The 22,336-nt window shown below is 41.7% G+C and overlaps 1 protein-coding gene across 11 annotated transcripts in view; it reads left to right on the top strand.

Moving 5' to 3' along the window:
• GON4L (gon-4 like) overlaps positions 1–22,336 on the top strand; it is a 98,764-nt gene that overhangs the window by 35,102 nt on the left and 41,326 nt on the right. For 9 of the 11 annotated variants that reach the window (XM_032260562.1, XM_032260569.1, XM_032260561.1 and 6 more), the window contains 6 exons: positions 3,067–3,117; positions 3,427–3,522; positions 4,662–4,781; positions 5,314–5,484; positions 11,739–11,931; positions 18,275–18,376. In XM_032260562.1, coding sequence (XP_032116453.1) covers positions 3,067–3,117; positions 3,427–3,522; positions 4,662–4,781; positions 5,314–5,484; positions 11,739–11,931; positions 18,275–18,376 — 733 coding nt within the window. Of the gene's footprint in view, positions 1–3,066; positions 3,118–3,426; positions 3,523–4,661; positions 4,782–5,313; positions 5,485–11,738; positions 11,932–18,274; positions 18,377–19,045; positions 19,282–22,336 lie in introns of those variants that run through there. The other 2 variants (XM_032260567.1, XM_032260572.1) reach the window with 2 other exon arrangements.

The following is a 22,336-nucleotide window of genomic DNA, read 5'->3' as shown; positions in this document are numbered from 1 at the left end:
GCTCACTGCAGCCTCTGCCTCCTGGGTTCAAGCAGTTCAGCTTCCTGAGTAGCTGGGATTACAGGCGTATGCCATGCTTCTTGGCTAATTTTTTTTTTTAATTTTTATTTTTAGTAGAGATGGGGTTTCACCATGTTGGGCAGTCTGGTTTCAAACTCCTGACCTCAAGTGATTTGCCCTGCACAGTCTCCCAAAGTGCTGGGATTACACGCGTGAGCCACTGCACCTGGCCTTTTATTTTTTTTTGAGATGGAGTCTCACTCTGTCACTCAGGCTGGAATGTGGTGGTGCGATCTCAGCTCACTGCAACCTCTGTTTCCCAGGTTCAAGTAATTCTCATGCCTCAGCCTGCTGAGTAGCTGGGATTATAGGTGTGCACCATCACACCTGGCTAATTTTTGTGTTTTTAGTAGAGATAGGGTTTTGCCATGTTGGCCAGGCTGGTCTCGAAACTGGCCCATGTGATCGCCCGTCTTAGCCTCCCAAAATACTGGGATTACAGGCGTGAGCCACTGCGCCTGGCTCGTATCCTTTTAAAAGTATGCCAAAAGAGGCCGGATGCGGCGGCACACACCTGTAATCCCGGGACTTTGGGAGTCCCAGGCAGGCAGATCACGAGGTCAAGTGATGAAGACCATCCCGGCCAATACAGTGTAATTCTGACTCTACTAAAAATACAAAAATCCGCTGGGTGTGGTGGTGCACACCTGTAGTCCCAGCTACTCTGGAGGCTGAGGCAGGAGAATTGCTTGAACCCAGGAGGCGGAAGTTGCAATGAGCCGAGATTGCGCCACTGCACTCCAACCTGGCGACGGAGTGAGACTCCTTCTCAAAAAAAAGTATGCCAAAAGAAGAATCTACTGAACCAGATGTGGTTTGACTAGTGTAGTTAGATTATCTCCCCAGTGTTCCAGATTACATATTTCTCCTAATGTAGCCAAAGGTCAAATGTACCTTTTCTTTTTTTTGGCAATCACATCACTTTTTTTTCATCTGGTTAACTAACACTTGCTGCATAAATTGAAATTTCATCTTTCTTCAGGATGTAATCACAAATGAATAGGTGGTAGCTATGATGAAAGCAGCCATTAATGAGAGGGAAGTTCTATGAAGTCTGCTTGACATATAGAATATAATTAACAAGTCCAGGTGTGGTGGCTCACACCTGTAATCCCAGCACTTTGGGAGGCAAAGGAGGGTGGATCACCTGAGGTCAGGAGTTTTAGACCAGCCTAGCCAACATTTTGAAACCCCCATCTATACTAAAAATATAAAAATCAGCCAGGTGTGGTGGTGCACATCTATAATCCCAGTAACTAGGGAGACTGAGATGGGAAAATTGCTTGAACTTGGGAGGCAGAGGTTGCAGTGAGCAGAGATCACGCCACTGCTCTCTAGCCTGGGTCACAGAGCAAGACTCTGTCTCAAAAACAAACAGAACAATATAATTAACATTAATTCTGTATTTGATTTGGGAAAAATGTCCAGGGAGATCCAGTAGGGTCTGGATTATGTTTATTGGCTATGAATATGTATGTAGAGAAGTTGGACCATCCAAGACTATATAGTTTATGTAGGAGAACAAGTATTAAAATCTAGGTTTCTTGCATCTTAATTCTTTTTTTTTTTTTTTTTTTCAAGACTTACTCTGTTGCTTATGCTAGAGAACAGTGGACTGATCATAGCTTACTGCAGCCTTGAACTCCTGTGCTCAAGGGATTCTCCTGCCTTAGTCTTACAAACAGCTAGGCCTACAGGCATGTGCCACCATGCCCAGCTAATGGTTTTGAAAAAATCTTTTCTGTAGAAATGTGGTCTTGCTTTGTGGCCCAGTCTGATCTCAAAACTCCTGGGCTCGGGTGATCCTTCCACGTTGATCTCCCTACGTGCGGGGATTACAGGCACTAGCCACTATACTTGACCTTCTTAATTCTTAATAGACTGACTCCAACACACTTCTGAATATTGGCTTGCCTTTCTGATGGATTTGGCAGTAGGTAGTTAGGAAAGGGAAATGGACCTGAATTACATCATTCCCTTTACCCTATATTGGTCCCACGTACACAGCACTAGATAAATAGTCAGGACATAGCAGGGCTGAGTTGATGTGAGAGGCTAAGACTCCTTTTAAGGAGAGAATCTAATGGCCAGTTGGCTTTTGTTTATAAGGTGATTTTGGTTGGGTTACAATTAAATGGTCACGTAATTATACATTCTCAGTGGCATTTTATCAGCAGTATATAAGAACTTTAGCCGGGCTCAGTGGCTCATGGCTATAATCCCAGCACTTTGGGAGGCCAAGATGGCAGATCACTTGAGGTCAGGAGTTTGAGACCAGCCTGGCCAACATGGCGAAACCCCATCTCTACTAAAAATACAAAAATTAGCTGGAGATGGTGGTGGCAGTGGGGGAGCGCCTGTAATCCCAGCTACTTAGGAGGCTGAGGCAGGGATAATTGCTTGAACCCAGGAGGTGGAGGTTGCAGTGAGCTGAGATCATGCCATTGCACTCCAGCCTGGGTGACAGAGTAAGACTCCATCTCAAAAACAAAAAACAAAAAAAAAAAAACTTTAGGCAGAGCAAGGCTATCCCATAGGCAGAATAGCTCATAGAAACTTACCCTGGCTGGCTTTTTGGAGTTGTACTTACAGTGGATTCATGTAACTGGTTACAAAAATATATTGCTGTTAAAAGACTACTGTAACCTATAATATCTTAGGTTTGTGTAGTTTAATAGTTTATAAATAGTTCTCACAACTATTGTTCTGTGTGAACCACTGCTGTGATATGAATAATGTAGACATTGTTTTCTTCATTTATAGAAAGAAGTGAGGCTTACCAGGTTTAAGGCAGAAATGCTAATGACAGTAATAGATTCTTCGCTCCTTTTCTTCTTTGTATCTCTGACAAATAATTTAGGGTATCCCTCAGGGATAATCAACACTTCTAGATCACTGCAGTTACTTGTTAAGTATATGGCTGTTAGTGATGGTACAGAGGAAGTTAACATGAAAAACAGTTATTTCAGTTAAGATAACTTAATTATTTATATTCTTTGTTGGTAGGTAATTCCAACATGGAATATTTCACCAATTAAGAAGGCCAATGAAATTAAGGTAAACTTGGAAGAGATAATTGTTATTCTTTTCCAGAAAGACTTCATCGGTTTTGAAACTTAAGTACTTCCTCTTTAACTTTTCTTGATCAATCTTTGTTTTAATTCCAGCTTTGTTTTTTTCCATTCTATTACTCTTAGGTTTGCATCTCATGGAATCACTTTAACCTCTGCCTCGTGTTATTTGCTTTAGCTGCACATTATGCTCTTAGGATTTTTTTTTTCCTGCCCTGCTTCTTTCCCTTATTTTCCAAATACGTATGATACGTGTTTCCCATTACTTCATTTCTTTCTAATTGTACTGATGTAGCCTCCTCAGTTTGTCGATATCCACCTTGAAGAAGATGATTCCTCAGATGAAGAATATCAGCCAGATGATGAAGAAGAAGATGAAACTGCTGAAGAGGTCAGTGAGTGTTATTTGGTAATATTTGTCTTAATAAAGCAGGGTATACTTTGTTTCCTTAGTACTGTCACTTGTAGAGAGGATTGAGATGTGGTTCTTTTTTCAGCTCATTTCTATGCTTTAAACTGTTTTTCTACCCTTTATACTCCCTTAATTTTAAAATTTGTTGTATTACGAAATATAGCACAGAAATGTGCATAGAATAAAAATGTATAACTTCAGTTATTATAATGCAACTCCTTATGAAACTTATAGCAAAGTCAAGAAATATAACATTCCTAAGACACCCCCTGTATGCCCTCCCCAGTCACAGGTACCTCCCTCCCCCTAAAAATAACCACTACCTGCCTTTTGGTAATTATTTATTTGCTTTTCTTTATAGTTATATCACCTCGATATGTATCTCTACACACTATGGTTCAATTGTTGCTGTTTCTGAACATTACATAAATGGACTTGTGTTTATATGTTTTGTTCCTAGCTTTTTAAAATTCAACATTATGCTATTGAGATTCATTTATACTATTGCTTTTAGGTATACTTTATTCACTTTCATTGCTGTGTTAATAAGTTCTTTGACTTGTTTCTTAATTTGTTCTTTGAATTGTTTGGTAAAAGGATTTTAGGCCTAGGTCTTACATTTTGTAATGCAAATTAGGATAGTGATCTGATGCCTGTCTCTACCTTTAGGATATATATATATTTTTCTTTTTGAGACAGTCTCCTCTGTCGCCCAGGGTGGAGTGCGAGGGCATGATCTTGGCTCACTGCGACCTCCACCTCCTGGGTTCAAGCGATTCTCCTGCCTCAGCCTCCTGAGTAGCTGGGATTACAGGCATGTGCTACCACGCCTGGCTAATTTTTGTATTTTTAGTAGAGACGGGTGTTTTGCTATGTTGGCCAGGCTGGTCTCAAACTTCTGACCTCAAGTGATCCACCTGCCTCGACCTTCCAAAGTGCTAGGATTACAGGCATGAGACACCTGCACTCAGCCTTTAAGCTTCTATTTAAATTTTATTTTCTGTTACTGTAACTAGTTGAGTGATTGATATTTTATGATTCCTTCTCTTGAGATACTTCAGACTTTGTGGAATGAGGCAGGGACATAAATATTAAAGTGAACTGGATTTATTTTGTAGAGCTTATTGGAAAGCGATGTTGAAAGCACTGCTTCATCTCCACGAGGGGCAAAGAAATCCAGATTGAGGCAGTCTTCTGAGATGACTGAAACAGATGAGGAGAGTGGCATATTATCAGAGGTAAATTGGTATCATACAAAAGAGATAAGTTAGATGTAACTGTGTGAATAGATTATTTAACTGTTTAAGTAGATTATCCATGGTGATTCTGGGCTGTTACCCTTGTTCAAAGTTCATTAAGTTAGTAAATAGTTTAGAGAAGGCTAGAACTAAATGATAGCTAAAGAACTTTTCTGAGTTCTCATTAAGGGGCCAAAAATGTGCAACTAGCAGAGTTTCTTTTCTCCTACCCTTCTTTTCTTTCATATCTGTTGTTTTGTTTTCTGATATTGTCCTAAAGTCATTGTCATTAATTTCCTACATTTTGGTAACCTCAGTAGCATTCTGTTGACTTCACTAGAAATAGGATGAAACCTAATTAGATCAATACACTTGGTATCTTTGTTTTTATGTACCCCTATCTAGAGAAGTAAAGAGGCAATTGTGTATGGAAGGTCTACCTCTTTTTCCCTCTCTTTTTTTTTTTCTTTTCTTGCTTTTTCTTTCTTTCTTCCCTCCTTCCTTTTTTGATGCAGTTACCTCTTTTAATCAGGCTGAGAAAGTCACCACACCATCCATCAGGCACATCAGTGCTGAGGTAGTGCCTATGGGGCCCCCGCCCCCTCCAAAGCCGAAACAGACCAGAGATAGTACTTTTATGGAGAAGTTACATGCGGTAGATGAGGAGCTGGCTTCCAGTCCAGTCTGCATGGATTCTTTCCAGGTAAATATTATAACTATACTTCACTGAGAAAGTCAGATGGAGTAATCTAGTTGTTGCTGAGGCTGGGAAGGGAGAGGAAAAGACAACTACAATTTTATATAAGTAAGAGTTAGTCTTTGATACTTTATATTTGGCTAGTGCTATTTTCTGCTAAGTGACAATGGCAGTTTGAGTTTTTGTTGTTGTTGTTTTTTCAAGACAGGGTCTCACTCTGTCACCCGGGCTGGAGTACAGTGTTGTGATCTTGGCCCACTGCAACCTGCGCCTCCCGGGCTCAAGTGATCTTCCCACCTCAGCCTTCCCAGTAGCTGGGACTACAGGTGTATGCCACCACACCTGGCTAATTTTTTAATTTTTTGTAGAGATGAGGTCTGCCTATATTATTGCCTAGGCTGGTATCAAACTCCTGGGCTCAAGTGATCCTCCCACCTTAGCCTCCCAAAGTGCTGGAATTACTGACGTGACCCACTATGCCTGGCTGAGAATGGCATTTTCTAAGGAAGAAATGAACTATATAGCAGAGAGCATTTTAAAATGTAGAACATAGGAAAAACCTTCACCCAGATTCCCGAAAATTAATGTTTTACCACAATTGCTTGATTGTTCTGTTCCTCCTTCTCTCTGTATACATATACTGTTTTCTGAATCATTTTTACAATACGTTGCAGGCATGATGCCGTTTTACCTCTATATGCTTTTGTGTATGTTTCCTAAAAATGAGTTTATTTTCTTGTATTAATATAGTATAATACACAATATAATCCCAGCTACATGGGAGGCTGAGGCAGGAGAATTGCTTGAATCTGGGAGACAGAGGTTGTAGTAAGCTGAGATTGCACCACTGCTCTCCCACCTGGGCAACAGAGACTCTGTCTCAATTGAAAGAAAAAAAAGGTTATAGTAATATTCAGTAATGTTACATAATATATTAAAGTGCTTATTCTGGTTTTGCCTGTTGTCCCAATAATGCCCTTTATGTTGAAGGAAAAACATTTTTTTTCCCTATTCAGCATTCAACCCTGGATTAAATATGCATTTAATTGCCTTGTTCTTTAGTCTCCTTTAATTTGGAACAGTTTCTCAGTCTTATTTTGTCTTTTATAACTTGACAGTTTTGAGGCTTATACACCACTTATTTTGTAGAATTTTCTTCAATTTTTATTTTTCTAATATTTCCTCATAATTTGATTTAGGTTTTGCACTTTTGTTACAAATACCAGAAGGGGGATTATACACTTCTCAGTGTATTGGATCAGAAGGCACATGATGTCTCTCATGTTAATTTTCATCACTTGGTTAAGGTGATGTCTGCTTAGTTTTCCCACTATAAAGTTATTATTTTCCATTTTTAATTAGTATATATCTTACAGGGATATACTTCAAAGACAGATTTCTTTCTTTCTTTTTCTTTTTTTGAGACAGTCGTTCTCTGTTGCCTAGCTGGAGAGCAGTGGCGTCATCTTAGCCCACTGCAACCTCCATCTCCCAGGTTTAAGCGATCTCCTGCCTCAGCCTCCTGAGTAGCTGGAATTACAGGTGCCGACACCACGCTCAGCTAATTTTTTGTATTTTTGTAGAGACGGGGTTTTCCCATGTTGGCCAGGTTGGTCTCCCGACCTCAAGTAATCTGCCCACCCCCTCCTCCCAGAGTGCTGTGATTACAGATGTGAGCTACCACGCCCGGCCCAATTAATCAAATTTCCTTTCTTACACTAATATTAGCATCCATTGATTATTCTTTCTTGAAACAGTCATTACTATGGTCGTTGTCAAATAATGACTTTGTAATTCTCACATTTAGCCAGTAATTTTTTTTTTTTTTTTGAGACGGAGTTTCGCTCTTGTTACCCAGGCTGGAGTGCAATGGTGCGATCTCGGCTCACGGCAACCTCCACCTCCTGGGTTCAGGCAATTCTCCTGCCTCAGCCTCCTGAATAGCTGGGATTACAGGCACGCACCACCATGCCCAGCTAATTTTTTGTATTTTTAGTAGTGACGGGGTTTCACCATGTTGACGAGGATGGTCTTGGTCTCTCGACCTCATGATCCACCTGCCTCGGCCCCTCAAAGTGCTGGGATTACAGGCGTGAGCCACTGCGCCCGGCAATTTTTTTTTTTTTTTGAGACAGAGTTACAGTCTGTCATGTGGGCTGGAGCGCAGTGGCATGATCTTAGCTGATTGCAACATATGCCTCCTGAGTTCAAGCGATTCTCATGCCTCAGCCTCCTGAGTAGCTGGGACCACAGGCACGTACCACCACACTCAGCTAATTTTTTGTATTTTTTAGTAGAGACAGGATTTCACTGTTGGCCAGACTGGTCTTGAACTGCTCTCAGGTGATCCACCCTCATCAACCTCCCAAAGTGTTGGGATTGCAGGTGTGAGCCATTGCACCTGGCCTTAGTCAGTAAATTTTAATGTTCCAGATTTTCCCTACCACTCTTGCAGGTCAATGAAAAATATGTTTGTCCTAAAATTTTAAAGTATGATATAATAATTTAAAAATAAATCCTAAAATTTAAAAATATAATTAAGGCCGGGTGCAGTGGCCCATACCTATAATCACGGCACTTTGGGAGGCCAAGGCAGGCGGATCACCTGAGGTCCAGAGTTCGAGACCAGCGTAGCCAACATGATAAAACCCTGTCTCCACTAAAAATATAAAAATTAGCTAGGTGTGGTGGCAAGCACCTGTAATCCCAGCTACTTGGGAGGCTGAGGCATGAGAACTGCTTGGACCTGGGGAAGTGGAGGTTGCAGTGTGCCACTGCATTCCAGCCTTGGTGACAGAGCGAGACTCCATATCAAAATATGTTTTATTTACACACACACACACACACACACAATAAAATTAAAAATAGAATATTGAGTGGAATAGCTCTGAGTCATTTAATCACCCTGATTTTGAATGAATAAATCGTAGTAGGGGCAGTAATAGTTTTTTTATCTATCCATTTATTTAACAAACACATACTGAATTGTTGAAGTTGAGAAACAGCAGCAAAAAAGACAGAAATTGTTCTTCCTGGAACTTACAGTTTATTGAGGAGAGATGGACTATAAACATATAAATAAGTAAATTCAGATAGTGGTTAAGTGCTATCAACTAAATTAAAATGAGGAAATATGAAACTTTTTGTCAGAGAACTTCAGATAGGCCGATCAAAAAAGACCTCCTTGGCTGTAATTTCATCACTTTGGAAGGTCTAGGCTAGAAGATGGCTTGAGGCTAGGAGATTGAGACCAGCCTAGGCAATATAGTGAGACTCTGTCTCCACAAAAAATGCAGAAAAATTAGCTAGGTGTGGTGGCACCTGCCTGTATTCTTAGCTGCTTGGTGGCTGAGGCGGGACGATTGATTAAGCCCAGGAGTTTGAGACTGCAGTGAGCTATGACCACCCCTGTACTCCAGCATGGGCAACAGTATGAGAATCTTTTTAAAAACGAAAACAAAATCAGGGCTGGGTGTGGTGGCTCATGTCTATAATCCCAACACTCTAGGAGGCCAAGGATAGTGGATCACTTGAGTGAGCCCAGGAGGTCAAGACAAGCCTGGGTAACATAGTGAGACCTTGTCCCTACAAAAAAATTAAAAACTTAGCTGGGCATGCTGGCATGCACCTGCATTCCCAGCTACTGGTAGGCTGAGGTGAGAGGATCACTTGAGCCCAGGAGGTCGAGGCTGCAGTGAGCTGTGATCACGCCACGGCACTCTAGCCTGGGTGACAGAGCAAGACTGTCAAAACACAAAACAAAAAGGTCTCTTTGAGGAGATGGCATTTGAACTGAGATCTGAATGATAGGAAACCAGGCATGTAAAAGATCTGGGGAGAAAAAGTGCCCCATATGGAAGAAACAGCACACTCTGAGTCCGTAAGATAGGAACAATCTTGGCATGGTTAAGGAACAGAAACCACACGAAACATGGGATCATGGGAAAGAGTGGTAGAAATGAGGTCAGAGAGCAAGGCAAGAGCTAGATCATGAAGGTCTTAGGAAACCGTGATAAGGAGTGTAGATTTTATTTTAAATATTAGAAAAGATGCTGGTTGGAGTGGCTCATGCCTGTAATCCCAGCACTTTGGGAGGCTGAGGCGGGTGCATCACCTGAGGTCAGGAGTTTGAGACCAGCCTGGCCAACATGGTGAAACCCATTCTCTAAAAAAAATACAAAAAATTCACCTGATGTGGTGGCGCACACCTGTAGACCCAGTTACTTGGGAGTCTGAGGCAGAAGAATTGCTTGAACCTGGGGAGTGGAGGTTGCAGTGAGCTGAGATCATACCACTGCACTCCAGCCTAGGCAAGAGTGAGACTCTATTTCAAAAAAAAAAAAAAAAAATTAGGGCCAGGAGGGCGGATCATGAGGTCAGGAGTTCAAGACCAGCCTGACCAACGTGGCGAAACCCCATCTCTACTAAAAAGACAAAAATTACCTGGGCGTGGTGCTGTACGCCTGTAATCCCAGCCACTCAAGAGGCTGAAGCAGGAGAATCGCTTGAACCCAGGAGGTGGAGGTTGCAGTGAGCCGAGATCAAGCCACTGCACTCCCATCTGGGTGACAGAGCGAGATACTGTCTCTAAAAAACAAAATTAGAAAAGATTTCTTTGTTATTTTCAGGTTAATGTTAAAAATTCCTTTTGGTTAATATGTTGGAAATGGACTAGAGTAAAGCAAGAGGATAAACAGAAGCCCATTAAGAGGTTAATGCAGTGTAGTCTAGGGAGAGCTTCCCAAATTAATCCACAGATTCAATACAGTCTCTATCCAAATCCCAGCTGTCATTTTTGTGGAAATTGACAATCGAATCCTAAAATTCATGTGGAATTGCACAGGCCTAGAGTAGCCAAGACAGTTTTTAAAAAGTACAAAGATGGAAGTCTCACACTTTCTGATTTTATTTTCATTTTTTTAAAATAAATATTTTAAATGAGACAGGGTCTTGCTCTGTTGCCCAGGCCGGAGTGCAGTTGTGATCTCAGCTTACTGCAGCCTCATTCTCCTGTGTTCAAGTGGTCCTCTCACGTTGGCCTCTTGCGTAGCTGGAACTACAGGCATGCGCATGGTAGTAGATGTTTGTAGTCCCAGCTACTTGGGAGGCTGAGGCAGGAGGATTGCTTGAGCTCAGGAGTTCAAAGCTTCAGTGAGCTCTGATTGTGCCACTGCTCTAGCCTAGGTGACAGTTCGAGACCCTGTCTCTTGGGGGAAAAAAAAAAAAAAAAAAGGCTGGGCACGGTAGCTCACACCTGTAATCCAAACACTTTGGGAGGCCAAGGCAGAAGATCACCTAAGGTCAAGAGTTCAAAACCAGCCTGGCCAACATGGTCAAACCCTGTCTCTTATACTAAAAAATAAAAACGTTAGTCGGGTGTGGTGGCCGATGCCTGTAATCCCAGCTACTTGGGAGGCTGAGGCAGGAGAATCACATGAACCCAGGAGGCGGAGTTTCCAAGATTCCATCTGTTAAATGTCCAGCAGAAACAAATCCATAGAGACAGAAAATAGATTAATGCTTAACAGGAGCTGGGAGGAGGGGGAAAGGGAAGCGACTGCTAATGGATATAGGCTTTCTTTTTGGGATAATGAAATGTTCTGAAATTAGATAATGGTGATGGTTGTGTAATTCTGTTAATATACAAAAATCCATTCAATTCTATACTTTAAAAGGGTGGTCTTTATGGTATGTGAAGTATATCTCAGTAAAGTTGTTAAGGTTGGACAGTTTGGCTCCCGCTTGTAATCCCAGCACTTTGGGAGGCCAAGGTGGGTGGATCACAAGGTCAAGAGTTCGAGACCAGCCTGGACAAGATGGTGAAACCTCGTCTCTACTGAAAATACAAAAATTAGCCTGGTATGGTGGGTAAAAACCAGTGTATGGTGGCAGGCACCTGTAATCCAAGCTACTCGGGAGGCTGAGGCAGTAGAATCGCTTGAACCTGGGAGGTGGAGTTTGCAGTAAGCTGAGATTTCTCGCCACTGCACCCTAGCCTGGGTGACAGAGTGAGACTCTGTCTCAAAAATAAATAAATAAATAAAATCTGTTATAAATGTTCGTAAAATGTTGGTTTCAAACTAATGTCATTTATTTTATTTTTTATGTCATGTTTCTTATAGTTTCAAACAATAAGAAACCTGCATTGTTTAGAGGAGAGATCCTATTACTTAAGCTAAGATGAGAAGAAAAGAAGTGATGATGAGGTTTGGAAGCATCATTCACTCAGTGACTTTTGTTTTTCTTTCTCCATTGTCCAGCCCATGGATGACAGTCTCATTGCATTTCGAACGCGTTCAAAGATGCCTCTGAAAGATGTTCCCTTGGGCCAACTAGAGGCAGAGCTCCGAGCTCCAGACATCACTCCAGATATGTATGACCCCAATACAGCAGATGACGAGGACTGGAAGGTGTGGCTAGGGGGACTTATGAATGATGATGTGGGGAATGAAGGTAAATTTTGGTTTCTGAGTTATTATGTATATTGTCCATTATCTGTTGTAAAATTTTCATTATTTGGAAGGGTATAGAATGGAATGGTTTGGGTTAATTGATTTAATTTGTATTTAACTGATAGTTTATCTTAAATCAGTAGTTTTTGTTTTTCTTTTTTTTTTGAGACAGGGTCTCACTGTGTCACCCAGGCCGAATGCAGTGTTGCAGTCACAGTTCATTGCAGCCTTGACCTCCTGGGCTCAAGCAGTCCTCCCTCTTATCCCACTGAGTAGCTGAGACTACAGGCACATGCCATTGTGCCCAGCTAATTTTTTATTTTTTGTAGAAACGAGGTCTCATTATGTTGTCCAGGCTGTTCCCACCCTCTGTAGTGGGTAAAAACCAGTGTTGGAAGTGAAACACATACACCTAAATGACCATTAGGTCAACAGAGAAATTAAGATGAAAATCAACAGTAGAGGGCCTAAAAAGCAACAAAACGATAAAAATTGTGTAAGGAGAAAAAGATGGAGTTTGAAGATGAGTCATTAACATGCAAAGTGGAGAATCAGTTCCTTAATAATCAGCAACTGACATATTATCCCCTTAGTCACTCTGATAGGAGTCTAAGTTTCTGCATTTTCCATTACTCACCCCTTTGACAATCTGATGAAAACAATGCAGCCTTCCCCCAGAAAAGTATACATGAAATTTTTGTATGATTTTTGGGGGGATACATATCTTTTAAAGTTTATTTATTGACACTTCCTGTTTCTACCGGGTTCAGAAATCTCCACGAAAAGGAATGGACAGGACAGATAGTTCTAAGCACTTTGTAGACAGTGAAATCTCAGAGAAATTCATTTTCTTGCTCAATGTTACAAAGTCTATTTGTTATACTTCTAGGACTAGAACCCAGTTTAATATTCTAAGAACATGTCTCGATCAGAGAGTTTTCATGTTAAGTTAAACCATTTTTTAAAAGGATATGACTTTTCATAATAAGCTGTGGTTCTTATTTTTGGCCTAGGCTAATATAAAATAATGACAGTAAGAAAGTCAGGCTTTCCTAGCTTTATCGGTAGCAGCAGCTTTGGTGTCCTTATTTTCATCACTTTGGTTCAAAGACCTGAGATGGTAGCTATTGGGAAGGGAAGGCCAGGCAGAATTGACTGTTAGAATTTTGAGAGTCTAAGACACTGTTTCTCGTAATTTGGTTCCTAGAACTTGAATCAGAATTGAGGAGTATATGGATGTGTGTGTTGGTGGTGTTTATTAAAGATACAGATTTCAGGGCTTGACCCCTTACCTACTGAATCAGAATCTAATGAGTATGGTCTAGGGATCTAACTCTGATATAGCTAAAGGATTGGATTGGAAACTACTCGTCTGGGAAAGGTAAGAGTGCATGATAAAGGTTGATTGGGGAATTGGACTAATGGTTAGGGGGTGGGTGAAAATCCACTTTCCTTAAAGTAAAACTTAGTATTTTTGTATGTGCCTATTCAGACAGATTTTTAAAAGAGCATACAAAGCCAGTGATTAGGATGGGTGTGGTCCCCAGATCTAGCAGTTAAAACACAATACTGGAGGGGTATACCAGCTGGGTAAATACTGACATCGTTAATCAGTCCAAAAAGTGATTACGCTCAGAGGGCAGATTCCACAACCAGAGTACTAAAAGCTGAGCAGAGCTCAGAAGAATCCCCCCTAAATTATTTTTCAGCATCTTTGTTAAATGAGTGCTCTGAGAATAATACTAGCTGACGCATTTGTGTGGTGTGGGCAGAAGCTATTTGTTGCAGTTCTTGCATCCAAACAGATGGAGTCCAAATCTGTGTATACTACTTATTATTATGGGCTCTTCCCAGAACTTTCATTGTTTAGCAATGTTTGTTAAGAACTTGCTGTGAAGAGTTATATAGAAAGTATTATGGAGACTGTGAAGACAGTATTTCATTCCTAAGGAATTAAAGAATTTTTATTGAGAAGCTAAACCCACAAATAGATGAAAAAGATTTGATATTTATAGGTATATATAAATAGCTATATATAAACAATGCAAATTAATATAAGCTGAGTATAAATGTTGAATAAAGAACAAGTTAGATTAGGGTTTAATCAGCAGAGATTTTTCAGTGATTAGGAGCTTAAAAGTGTGTATATGTGTGTGTGTGTTTGTGTGTGTATATATATATGTGTATATTTGTTTTTGAGACAGGGTCACAGTCTGTCACTCAGGCTAAAGTGCAGTGGCACGATCACAGCTCACTGCAGCCTCAAACTCCTGGGCTCAAGCAGTCCTTCCAGCTCAGCCTCCTGAGTAGCTGGGACTACAGACACACACTACCACATTTGGCTAAGTTTTTTTAAAAAGTCATTTGTAGAGATTAGTTCCCACTGTGTTGTCCAGGATACACACACACACACACACACACACACACACACACACACACACACACAAAATATATATATATATATATTTTTTTTTTTTTTTGGTGAGACAAAGTCTCACTTTGTCTCCCAGGCTGTGGTGCAGTGGTGCAATCTCAGCTCACTGCAACCTCTGTCTCCTGAGTTCAAGTGATTCTCCTGCCTTCCAAGTAGCTGGGTATTACAGACATGCACCACTACTCCTGGCTAATTTTTTTTTTTATGGAGACGGAGTCTCGCTCTGTTGCCCAGACTGGAGTGTAATGGATCGATCTCTGCTCACTGCAAATTCCGCCTCCCGGGTTCAAGCAATTCTCCTACCTCAGCCTCCCGAGTAGCTGGGACTACAAGTACATACTTGTACATACATACCATGCCTGGCTGTTTTTTTTTTTTTTTTTTTACTTTAGTAGAGACAGGGTTTCACCATATTGCCCAGGCTAGTCTCAAACTCCTGAGCTCAGGCAATCCTCACGCATCAGCCTCCCAAAGTGCTAGGATCACAGGTGTGAGCCACCGCGCCCTGCCAATATTTATATTTTTAGTAGAGACGGGGTCACACCATGTTGGCCAGGCTGGTTGGTCTCCAACTCCTGACCTCAAGTGATCTGCCCACCTTTGCCTCCCAAAGTGCTGGGATTACAGGAGTGAGCCACTGTGCCCAGCCCCAGGCTTTACATATATTTTTTATAACAAAAGATGCTCATTATGGCCAGGCGAGGTATCCAGCCTGGGCAATGAGAGTGAAACTCCGTCTCAAAAAAAAAGTTGCTCATTTATCATGAAAAGTTAAAACATTATGGAAAGTGGGGGCCAGGCTCTGTGGCTCATGCCTATAATCCCAGCACTTCTGGGGCACCAAGGCGGGTAGATTACTTGAAGTCAGGAGTTTGACACCAACCTGATCAACATGGTGAAACCCCGTCTCTACTAAAGTACAAAAATTAGCTAGGTGTGGTGGTGCGCATCTCTAGTCCCAGCTGCTCAGGAGGCTGAAGCAAGAGAATTGCTTGAACCCGGGAGGCGGAGGTTGCAGTGAGCTGAGATCATGTTACTACACTCCAGCCTGAGCAACAGAGCGAGACTCCATCTTAATAAAAGACAATTAAAAAAAAAAATGAAGGGTACTTGTTAATAGTTTTATGTGTTTCTTTCTAGATATTCTCTGTGTAATCAATCAATCACATATTTATCTCAAACAAGAATTATTTTCCCACAAAAAGAATCATGATATACATATTGGTCTGTATCTGCAACTTGCTTCTTTCACTTAGCAGTATAATTTAGATACTTTTCCATTATAATGCATAGAGATCACCTCTTCTGTCTAATGGATACATGATAGTAAGAAATTAAGGTATTCTCTTTTTGTTCTTTTTTTTTTTTAATCAGTTTCTCAGGTACTAGCTGCATTTCTCAACAGTCACATGTGGGTAATGGCTACTGTATGATACAATACATGTATAGATCATCTCTATTATCACAGAAAGTTCTGTTAGACAACACTGATCTAAAATTATCTGGGGAAAAATATTACCTTAATATGTAACAATCTCATAATTTAATGACTTTCATAATTTATACTTAGCAATTAAAAAGACAGTTTAGCATTGACATTAAGGAAAATTAGCCTGGGCACTGTGGCTAATGCCTGTAATCCTTGCCCTTTGGGAGGCGGAGGTGGGCAGATCATCTGAGGTCAGGAGTTCGAGACCAGCCTGGCCAACATGGTGAAACCTTGTCTCTACCAAAAATACAAAAATTAGCCACATGTGGTGGCAGGGGTCTGTAATCCCAGCTACCTGGTACCTGAGGCAGGAGAATTGCTTGAACCCAGGAGGCAGAGGTGGAAGTGAGCCAAGATTATGCCACTGCACTCTAGCCTGGGTGACAGAGTGAGACTCCGTCTCAAAAAAGAAAATTATGAGGGAGAAATGCACCCATATTTCTATTATTCTAGCCTAACAAATATTTTTGTATATTTTTAGTTATGTATGATTCTTTTTTTTTTTTTTTTTTTTTGAGACGGTGTTTCACTCTTGTTACCCAGGCTAGAGTGCAATGGCGCGATCTCGTCTCACCGCAACCTCTGCCTCCTGGGTTCAGGCAATTCTCCTGCCTCAGCCTCCTGAGCAGCTGGGATTACAGGCACGCGCCACCATGCCCAGCTAATTTTTTGTAGCTTTAGTAGAGATGGGGTTTCACCGTGTTGACCAGGACGGTCTCGATCTCTTGACCTCGTGATCCACCCGCCTGGGCCTCCCAAAGTGCTGGGATTACAGCCGTGAGCCACCGCGCCCGGCTATTTATGATTCTTATTGTAAGGATATAATTTTACATGGTTATGGTTATTATGTATGTATTGTACTTATGTCATACATGTATTGAACATTTATAGAATGGTTACATGTTCACATTTTATATGTATACATGTTGAGTATCCCTTCATCCAAAATGCTCAGGACCAGAAGTGTTTTGGATTTCAGATTTATTTAGATATTAGAATATGTATTTTATTTATTTATTTATTTATTTAGAGACAGAGTCTTGCTCTGTCACCAGGCTGGAGTGCAATGGCATGATCTAAGCTCACTGCAACATCCATCTTCCAAGTTCTAGCAACCCTCCTTTCTCAGCCTCCCGAGTAGCTGAGAATACAGTCACATGCCACCACGCCCAGCTAATTTTTATATTTTTAGTAGAGACAGGGTTTCACCATGTTGGCCAGGACTGTCTCAATCTCTTGACCTCGTGATCTGCCTGCCTTGGCCTCCCAGTGATGGAACTACAGGCATGAGCCACTGTGCTTGGCTGAATATATGTATTATTATACTTAACAGATAAGCATCCCAAATTTGAAATCTGGGCCAGGTGCAGTGGCTCACAATGTAATCTCAGCACTTTGGGAGGCTGAGATGTTCACATCGCTTGAACCCAGGAGTTTAAGACCAGCCTGAGCAATGTAGCAAAACCCTGTCTCTACTAAAAATACAAAAATTAGTTGGGCATGGCGGCATGCACCTGTAATCTCAGCTACTTGCGAGGCAGAGGTGGGACAATCCCCTGAGCCTGGGCAGTCAAGACTGCAGTGAGCCATGATTGTGCCACTGCACTCTGGCCTGGGTGACAGAGTAAGACCCTATCTCAAAAAAAAAAGAAAAAAGGGAGGCTGAGGCAGACTGATCGCCTGAGGTCAGGAGTTCACAACCAGCCTGGCTAACGTGGTGAAATCTGGTTTCTACTAAAAATACAAAAAATTAGCCAGGAGTGGTGATGTGCTTCTGTAATCCCAGCTACCCGGGAGGCTGAGGCAGGAGAATTGCTTGAACCCAGGAGGCAGAGGTTGCAGTGAGCCAAGATTGTGCCACTGCACTCCAGCTTGGGCAATGAGAGCAAAAGTCTGTCTCAAAAACAAAAAACAAAAAGCACAAAAAGAAAAAAGAAAATTTGAAATCTGAATTCTTCCAATGACTATTTCCCTTGAGAGTCATATTTGCACTCACAAAGTTTCAGATTTTGGATTTTTGGATTTGGAGTGCTCAGCCTGTACTCTTTTATCATCCTAAGAAATTATAATTACATAGTATTCTGTAATTGTTGGGAATTTGGGTCATTCCTTTTCTCACTGTCAGCTTCATTGTACAAGCAGCTTTTACAGAAACTATTATTTTCATGGGATATACTACTCAAAATTACCTGGGCATGGTGGCATATGCCTGTGGTCCCAGCTACTCAGGAGGTGGGAGGATCATTTGAGCCCGGGAGTCGGAGGTTGAAGTGAGCTGATGTTGCACCACTGGACTTCAGCCTGGGTAACAGAGCGAGATGCTGTCTCAAAAAAAAAGAAGAAAATGTGCTTTATTGGAACGATTCTTAGAAGTTTGAGATCAGAGTTGGGAATAAGAGTCTGAAATACCTTTTTCCCTAGATGAAGCAGATGATGATGATGATCCAGAATATAATTTCCTGGAAGACCTTGATGAACCAGACACAGAGGATTTCCGGACTGACCGGGCAGTAAGAATCACCAGTGAGTCTGTGTTAATATTTAAGTCCTGCTCTTGACTGCTCTGCAACTGCCTTTGTTTACTTGGTATATTTTTAGGGGTGAAGTTTGTAGCTTATCCAAGTTAAGACATTTAGGATTCTTCTACCAATTTATTTATCTGATTCTTTAAATTTAGGTATATATTCAGAAAGCCCATCAGTTATTCATTTGTATATCCCAAAGTCACATATTGAGTTCTTACTGTTCGGCAGGGATTGTGCAAGATGAATAAGACATGGCGTCTGTGCTGTAGGAGTTCAGCCTAGAAGAGTGATAGAAGCAGAAAGTGTTATAATACGGTGATAGGTATTATAACAGGTTGTATGTAACAGGTTTTTTTTTTTTTTTTTTTTTTTTTTTTTTGAGACGGAGTTTCGCTCTTGTTACCCAGGCTGGAGTGCAATGGCACGATCTCGGCTCACCGCAACCTCCGCCTCCTGGGTTCAGGCAATTCTCCTGCCTCAGCCTCCTGAGCAGCTGGGACTACAGGCACGCGCCACCATGCCCAGCTAATTTTTTTGTATTTTTAGTAGAGACGGGGCTTCACCATGTTGACCAGGATGGTCTCGATCTCTTGACCTCGTGATCCACCCGCCTCGGCCTCCCAAAGTGCTGGGATTACAGGCTTGAGCCACCGCGCCCGGCCTGTAACAGGTTTTATGTAAGATATACTAATGGCCTAAAAGAGAGTGTCGTCTCCTAGTGTGTGATATGGAGTAGGGTAGGAGGACTTAGGAAAGAATTTGCAGAATGAAATGATTTTTTATCTTAGTTCTGAAGGAGGAATAAGAAATTTGGTGAATGGGGACAGAGAGGAATATTGCAAATAGAAGAGCATCTGCAAACCTCAGAATTGTAAAACATCAAAAAAGTATGTTTGGAAAATAGTAAGTACTTTGGTGGTGTTATATGAGTGAAAAGATACAGAAGTGGTAGATATTAGGTAGTATTTATATTATGGAGGATCTTTAAGCTCTCAAAATGAGGTTTAAGGCTGGGCACGGTGGCTCAGGCCTGTAAGCCCAGCACTTTGGGAGGCAGAGGCGGGCAGATCACCTGAGGTCAGGAGTTCAAGACCCGCCTGGCCAACATGGCGAAACCCCGTCTCTACTAAAAATACAAAAATTAGTTGGGTGTGGTGGTAGGCACCTGTAATCCCAGCTACTCTGGAGGCTGAGGCAGGAGAATCTCTTGAAGCCAGGAGGCAGAGGTTGTATGAGTCAAGATCACACTGGTGCACTCCAGCCTGGGCAGCAGAGTGAGACTCCACCTCAAAAGAAAAAGAAAAGAAAAAACAAAAATGAGGTTTAAGCAGTAAATCAGTAGGAACTGATTTGGATTTTAGAAAGATCACTTTGATTTAATACCAGTTTAATGTATTAATTTGTTAGATAAAGAAAACAAGACTGGAGGTATGGAAAACAATTATGATAACTTGGCTTGAGTTATTTGTTTAAAAAAATTATATCATTGAGCTAGGTGTGGTGGCTTATACCTGTAATCCCAGCCCTTTGGGAGGCTGGGGCTGGAAGATCACTCGAGCTCAGGAGTTTGAGAGTGGCATAGGCAACACAGAGAAACCTTGTCTCTACTAAAAAGAAATTAGCCAAATGTGGTGGCACGTACCTGTAGTCCCAGCTACTCAGGAGGCTGAGGCAGGAGGTTTGCTTCAGCCCAGGAGGTCAAGAAATCAACGAACTATGATGGTGCTGCTGCACTCCAGCCTGGGACTCCAAAAAAAAAAATTACGTCATTGGGAAGTGTGAAAACACAGGCCAGGCGCGATGGCTCACGCCTATAATCCAAGCACTTTGGGAGGCTGAGGCGGGTGGATCACGAGGTCAAGAGATCAAGACCATCCTGGTCAACATGGTGAAACCTCGTCTCTACTAAAAATACAAAAATTAGCTGGGCATGGTGGCACGCACCTGTAGTCCCAGCTACTCGGGAGGCTGAGGCAGGAGAATTGCTTGAACCCCGGAGGTGGAGGTTGCGGTAAGCCGAGATCGTGCCATTGCACTCCAGCCTGGGTAACAAGAGCGAAACTCCGTCTCAAAAAAAAAAAAAAGAAAACATATTTCATCCTGAAAACATTCTACCTATGGGGAGAATGAAAAGTAAAAAAGTTTTTTATTGGGCATTCCCCTGTACTGGAATAATATACATGACGTAAAGATGCTGGATCTTGACCAGCTCATGCAGAGAGCTTTATAAGCATTCAAGACATACCTAACTAAAGAGAATTATGTAAACACAATCCTTTAGAACTTACATTTTATTTTATTGCTTTATTGTGTCTTTCATCTTTCCCCTTGCCTTTTTTTTTTTTTTTGCGATGGAATCTTGCTCTGTCATCTAGGCTGGAGTGGCACAATCTCAGCTCACTGCAACCTCCATCTCTCAGGTTCAGGCAATTCTCTTGCCTCAGCCTCCCGAGTAGCTGGGACTACAGACACGTGCCACCACGCCCAGCTTGTTTTTTGTATTTTTAGTAGAGACAGGGTTTCACCGTGTTAGCCAGGATGGTCTCGAACTCCTAACCTCATGATCCACCCGCCTCGGCCTCCCAAAGTGCTGGGATTATAGGTATGAGCCACTGTGCCTGGCCCACCTTGCTTTTAAGATTAGAATACTATTTCCTTTATGAAGATCTTTTATTTATTTATTATTTTATTAATTTTCCTTGTTTTGTTTTGAGACAGTCTCGCTCTGTCTCCCAGGCTGCAGTGCTGTGGCGTGATCTTGGCTCACTGCAACCTCCGCCTCCCAGGTTGAAGCGATTCTCCCTCAGCCTCCCAAGTAGCTGGGACTACAGGCACGTGCCACCATGCCTGGCTAATTTTTTCCCCCCAAGTCTTTCTAAGTTTCAATTCAGGTATATATATATTTTATATATATATATATATATATATATTTTTTTTTTTTTTTTTTTTTTTTTTTGAGATGGCGTCTCGCTCTGTTGCCCATTCTGGAGTGTAGTGGCACGATCTCGGCTTACTGCAGTCTCCGCCTCCTGGGTTCTTGCAATTCTCCTGCCTCAGCCTCCTGAGTAGCTGGGACTACAGGTGCACGCCACCACGCCCAGCTGATTCTTTGTATTTTAGTAGAGATGGGGTTTCATCATGTTGCCTAGGCTGGTCTCGAGTTCCTGAGCTCAGACAATCCACCTTCCTCAGCTTCCTAAAGTGCTAGGATTACAGGTGTGAGCCACTGCGCCGGCCATTTATTTTGGTATATTATGACAATGATAGTGGAAGCATTGATAAGAAAGCGAATCAGAGAAAATATAGAATGAAAATGTTCGAGGATTTAGGCTTTGAGAAAACTTAAAGGAGAATCTAGGAAAGTACAAGAAAAACCTAGAAAATCTAGTATCGTAGAAACCAAAGGGAGAGTCTTTTGGCTGGGGCACAGTGCCTCATGGCTATAATCCTAGCACACGGGAGGCTGAAGCGGGAGAATTGCATGAGCCCAGGAGTTCAAGACCAGCCAAGATAGGACAAGATAGTAAAACATTGTCTCTACAAAAAAAAATTTTTTTTTAAAAATGAAAATTAGCCAGGTGTGGTGGTGTATGCCGGTAGTCCCAGCTACTTGGGAGGCTGAGGTGGGAGGATCACTTAGGCCCAGGAGGTGGAGGTTGCATTGAACAGAGATCATGACACTGCACTCCAGCCTGGGAAACAGAACAAGACCCTGTTTCAAAAAAAGAGTCTTTCAAGAAGGACAGAGTGGTCAGCAGTGTCATATGCTAGCCAGGAAACATCCACTTAAAGCACAAAAATATCTTAAGTTTAGCTATCAGCCTGGAATATATTTGCCTTCCCTTTTTTGTTACTTTCTTCAGTTTACATATAATTTCTCAGGGAGATCCTCCTTCATTAGGATCCACCTTCTTGCTGTGCACTCCCTTACCACTCTTTTTGTCCTTTTATATCGCCT

The sequence above is a fragment of the Sapajus apella genome, unplaced genomic scaffold, assembly GCF_009761245.1.
Source record: "Sapajus apella isolate SASKATOON/1434 unplaced genomic scaffold, GSC_monkey_1.0 scaffold119, whole genome shotgun sequence".
NCBI lineage: Eukaryota > Metazoa > Chordata > Mammalia > Primates > Cebidae > Sapajus > Sapajus apella.
This window is presented reverse-complemented; position numbering and strand designations above follow the sequence as displayed.